A 4592-nucleotide genomic window follows, 5' to 3' on the forward strand; every position below is an offset into this window, starting at 1 on the left:
CTCCTCCTCCTCCGTCACCTCTCATTGACCCGGATGTCCTGAGTCTCGAGGAAGGAGTTGAAGTTCAGCTCGTACAGGATCATGAGGTCTCGATCGCTGTGCAGCTTGCCGTCCTCCTCGCTGAATGCCGGCATATACGCAGTGTTGTGAACAGTCCCCCCAGCGATTCTGTCAAAGATCCTCCAGGTAGGCTGCGAAGCAAGTCAGGGTAGCAGGGAAGTGGCTGGTCAGGAGGAGGAGAGAAGAGGAAAAGGGAGGAGGAGGGAGGGAGGGAGAGGAGGGAGGAGGCCGGAGGCAGGTAGGAGGGAGGAGAGAGGGAGGAGGGAGGAAAGAGTAGAGAGGAGGGAGGAGGAAGGAGGGAGGAGGGAGGAGGGAGGAGGGAGGAGAGGGGAGAGGGGAGAGAAGGACGGGGCTCACTTTCTCTTTTTGGATCGAGCATCGCGGGCACCATGCGGTAGCTGGGGTCTGCACTGTCGTCAATCATACCGCAAACTTGTCAAACGCGATGACTACCACGTTATCCCCCTGACTGTAGACCCTGCGGAACTCCGAGACGACAACCTGTGGAGCAGGCTCAGTCTCCTCCTCCTCCTCCTTCTCCCTCCTCCTTCCTGCTCGAACTCGTCGATCCTCTCTGCCTTGGTCAGGAACCGATCCTCTGCGGCAGGAGGGTCAGCTCCAATCTTCGCCGACAGCAGCAGGCACCGAGGTCGAACAAGTGGTTGCTAGTGCTGAGCTCCTCGAGGAAGAGAGTCCGGGGGAGTTTGGGATCCGGGACGAGCACCTGAGGTCGTCTCAGCATAGGAGGGAGGAAGAGGGTAGCAGGGGGTCAGGTACGTGAAAGAAGCTCGGGTCTTCGCTCATTGTTGGAGGTCTTGGAGGGTAGAAGACTCCTCAAGAGCGATTGCCATGCGCCTGCATGCGCGAGAGAAGAAGATCTGAAGCATGTGAGATGAGATCTAGCGAGAACAGTTCCGTTCTTGAGTGCATGTCATACGGACTACCGACTCGTGTCTGACATTTTGTCCAACAACCCTTTCCTCTCTCCTTCTCTACATCCTTTGCCTTCCTCTGCCGCTCACCGATTTCTCCTCTTACCCCAACTCCTCTCTCAAATCCTTCCACTCTCTCCTTCCTCTTCCTCCCTTACCCCATTTCTGCTCCTGCTCCTGCTCCTGCTCCTGCCCCTGCTCCTGCCCCTGCCCCTGATCCTGCCCCTACTCCTGCCCCTGCCCCTGCCCTGCCCCTGCCCCTGCCCCTGCCCCTGCCCCTGCCCCTGCTCCTGCTCCTGCCCATACTCCTGCCCCTGCCCCTGCTCGTGCTGGTGCTCGTGCTGGTGCTGGTGCTCCTGCTCCTGCTCCTTCCCCTCCTGCTCCTCTCCTACTACGCACAAGATGTCCTTTGAGAGTCGGAAGAAGCCGAAGGGTAGTTTTGAAGGGGTACTTTATAGTCAAAATGTCTCAGTAAAAGTAGGGTAGGGTCATAGTACCCACCGACCCGTCACAAAAAAAAAGAAAGGATTGACAAGTGGGAGGGAAGGGGAGGAGGGCAGGAAGGGAGGAGAGGAGGAGAGGAGGAGAGGAGAAGAGGAGAAGAGGAGGAGAGGAGGAGGGGAGGGGAAGGGAGGGGAGGGGAAGCACAGCTGAGAGGAGGGGAAGAAGGAGAGCGAAGGGCCGAGCAAGCAAGAGCGAGGGAAAGGAGCTTTCGGAAACAGGGAAGAACGAATGTGAGGGGAGGAAGAGGAGTAGGAGGACATAAGAAAGAAGACGGCGAGGAGAGCAGGGAGAGTAGTTGTTTCTCAAGCGAGGGAGAGAGAGGGACAGAGGTCAAGGAGGCTGATGATTGCAGCAGGATGTTGGACGAGAGACAGTGAGGATGGAGAGCAGAGGAGAAGAAGCTAGGAAGAGACGGGCGAAGCAAGCGGCATGGCGGGTACAGCGAGGGATCAGCCTGCACCAGGAGAGTCCGATTCAGGTTTCCATCGACCTCTCTGCTCCTTCCAGAAGCAGCCCGAGTCGAGGAGAAACAGCAGAAGCAGCGAGTCGAGGAGAAACAGCAGAAGCAGCGAGCCTTCGGGCGGAGATCGAGCACGTCAAGTATGAGCTGCAGCAGCAGAGGAGGGAGCAGGAGCAGGAGATAAAGGAAGCGCAGCGAAGGCTGCAGGAGGAGAGGAGAAAGTTTCAGCGACAGGCAGAGGAGCATGAAAAGGCGATGAGGGAGAAGGAGGAGGAGATCCTCAAGCTGCGGCAGAAGCTTGGAAGCCTCGAGGGCAACGTGGAGGAGGCGGAGAGAGACAAGCACGCGGCGCTGAGCTCGAAGCAGACGAGCAAGGAGCGGCTGCAGGAGATCAGTAAGGCATACAAGGAGCTCGCGCAGAGCACGATGGAGCTGAGGAGGGAGAAGACGAGGATGGGGAAGGAGCTGGAGCAGGTTTCGCAGCAGGAGCAGGCGCAGCGACAGCAGAACGTGAGGCTGTGCAAGGAGTTTCCCGAGAAGCTGGAGGAGGTGAGGAGGAGGATGAAGCAGGGGCTGAAGACGCTCTCCTCCATGGTGGAGAAGGCGAAGAGAGAGAGGGACGAGCAGATCCGGACGAGAGTGAAGGCCCTGCGAGGGGAGGGGCAGCGGCTGCGCGTGCTGGTGCGGGAGCTCATGAGAGCAAGTCCGAACCTGGAGGAGCTGGAGGACGGGAGGATGGAGGAGATGAGGAGGATGGCGGTAGAGAACAAGCAGCTGGTTGCCCTGCTGGGGGGAGACGCCCGTGCTCCTCGTCATGGGGACGTGAACCTATGGACTCTGTACCAGCAGGCGAGGGAGGAGGCGGACGGGGTGAGGAAGGAGCAGCGGTTGGTGAAGGAGGGGCTGCATGAAGAGCTGCAGTGGGTGAAGGGGAAACTGGCGGGGGCAGAGAGGGACCAGGAGGAGCAGAGCAAGGAGATGAAGAGGATGGCGCAAAGACTTCAGTTCCGAGATGAAAAGCTTCTCCTCCTCACCAAGGAGCTGGAGGCGGCGAGGGAGGAGTTAGAGACGCTGAGGAAGGACAAGCTTGCGGGCTCTGGAGGAAGCCGGAGGGAGGAGGCGGCAGGGGAGGAGGAGGAGGAGGAGGCTCGGGGAGTGGGCGTGGAGGGAGAGGACAAGGACGGTATCATCCATCAGCTGCAGGAGGACAAACGTCTGCAAGCTCAGGTGCTGCAGCACCTGCGGAAGAAGTGCAAGGAGCTCGAGCGAGTCCTGCAAGATTCTCGCAGGCTTTCGAAGCCCTCCTCCTCCTCCTCCTCCTCCGTGTTGCGCGAGCAGGAGGAGGTGCAGCGAGCTGGGCAGGTGGTGGTGAAGGAGGAGGAGGAAGAAGTTTTCTCGCGCATCAGTGAGGGGCTGGAGAACTTTCTGCTGGCTGCTGAGGACGCGTTCGAGGCACAAGCAAAGAGCTCCCTCCGTAGGCGCAGGAGCAGGGAGGTCTCCTCCTCCTCCTCTCCTTCCTCCGCTCTCTCTTCCTCCTGCTCAAGGTCAGCCGCTCACGACCCGGCACCAGCTCCCCTCCTCCGAAGCTCGAGCGGGAGGAGCGAGGAGGGGGCGAGCAGAAGGAGCGAGGAGAGGATGGGAGCGCAGGGAGCAGAGCTGATGCAGGAGGCGACAACTCGGTACGTGCGCGAGCATGTCAGAGCCCTCGATAGGAAGTTGACAGGTATACAACTACTTCCCCACCCCGTTACGCCCTCCTCCACCAACACCAACAGCACCAACACCTCCTCCTCCTCCTCCTCCTCCTCCTCCTCCTCCTCTCATCATCATCATCATCATCATCATCATCATCATCATCATCTGCTGCTGCTGCTGCTGCTGCTGCTGCTGCTGCTGCTGCTGCTGCTGCTGCTGCTGCTGCTGCTCCACCAATGCCTCCTCCTCTTCCTCCCTCTCCACCTCTGCATCATATTCTCCTCCTGCTCCGTACTCTCTTTTTCTTTCACTCCTCCTCCGCCGACTTGACCCTGCCCAACAGGTGAACCGCTCAAGAAAAGTAGCAGAGAAGGAGGAGGAGGAGGAGGAGGAGGAGGAGGAAAGGGAGTTGAAGGAGCCGCCCGCTCCCCTTCCTCCTCCTCAACCCGCTCCCCATCATCCTCATCATCATCTTCCTCCTCAAGGGATCCTCGACGGGAAGCTGGCGAGCCCCGGAGCTCAGTGCACCTGGAGGGAGGAGGAAACGTCCGCGCGGCGTTTCAACTTGAAGACAGTCAACCGTTCTCCATCGGTGCTGGCAGGCTGAGCTATGGAGAGTACAAGAGGAGGAGTGCACAGCGAGGAGCAGGAGCAGGAGGAGGAGAAAGAGGAGAAAGAGGAGGAGGAGGAGATGATCGGAGGTTGACGGTGGACAGCATGCCTGAAGTAGAGGAAGGAGACGAGTTCTTATGAAGCTCCATGATGAAGCAGAGTACAAGAAAATGGAGGGTTTTGGGGGGTTGGAGAGAGGAGGGGGAGGAGAGGAGGACGAGGACGAGGACGAGGACGAGGAGGACGAGGACGAGGACGAGGACGAGGACGAGGACGAGGACGAGGAGAGGAGGACGAGGACGAGGACGAGGAGGGGGGGGGGGCAGCAG

At 59.6% G+C, this 4592-nt stretch overlaps 2 protein-coding genes across 2 annotated transcripts in view; one reads left to right on the forward strand and one right to left on the reverse strand.

The window, feature by feature from the left end:
* The window catches only part of GUITHDRAFT_148043 (hypothetical protein), a gene marked incomplete at both ends in the record, with an annotated part of 1541 nt that extends 677 nt beyond the window's left edge, over nt 1–864 (reverse strand). Inside the window, 5 exons of the mRNA XM_005820167.1 lie at nt 30–191; nt 418–465; nt 487–611; nt 706–784; nt 838–864. Of these exons, the coding sequence (XP_005820224.1) occupies nt 30–191; nt 418–465; nt 487–611; nt 706–784; nt 838–864 (441 nt within the window). The remainder of the gene's footprint in view (nt 1–29; nt 192–417; nt 466–486; nt 612–705; nt 785–837) is intronic.
* Nucleotides 865–1875: 1011 nt separating this feature from the next.
* Nucleotides 1876–3668, forward strand: GUITHDRAFT_120560 (hypothetical protein; the record flags this gene model as incomplete). Its single annotated transcript, XM_005820168.1, has 2 exons — nt 1876–3450; nt 3501–3668. 2 exons carry the CDS (start codon nt 1876–1878, stop codon nt 3666–3668), a joined length of 1743 nt encoding a protein of 580 aa, XP_005820225.1.
* Between the last annotated feature and the right edge of the window lie 924 nt (nt 3669–4592).

Source organism: Guillardia theta, assembly GCF_000315625.1.
Source record: "Guillardia theta CCMP2712 unplaced genomic scaffold GUITHscaffold_187, whole genome shotgun sequence".
In the NCBI taxonomy this organism is placed as follows: Eukaryota; class Cryptophyceae; order Pyrenomonadales; family Geminigeraceae; genus Guillardia; species Guillardia theta.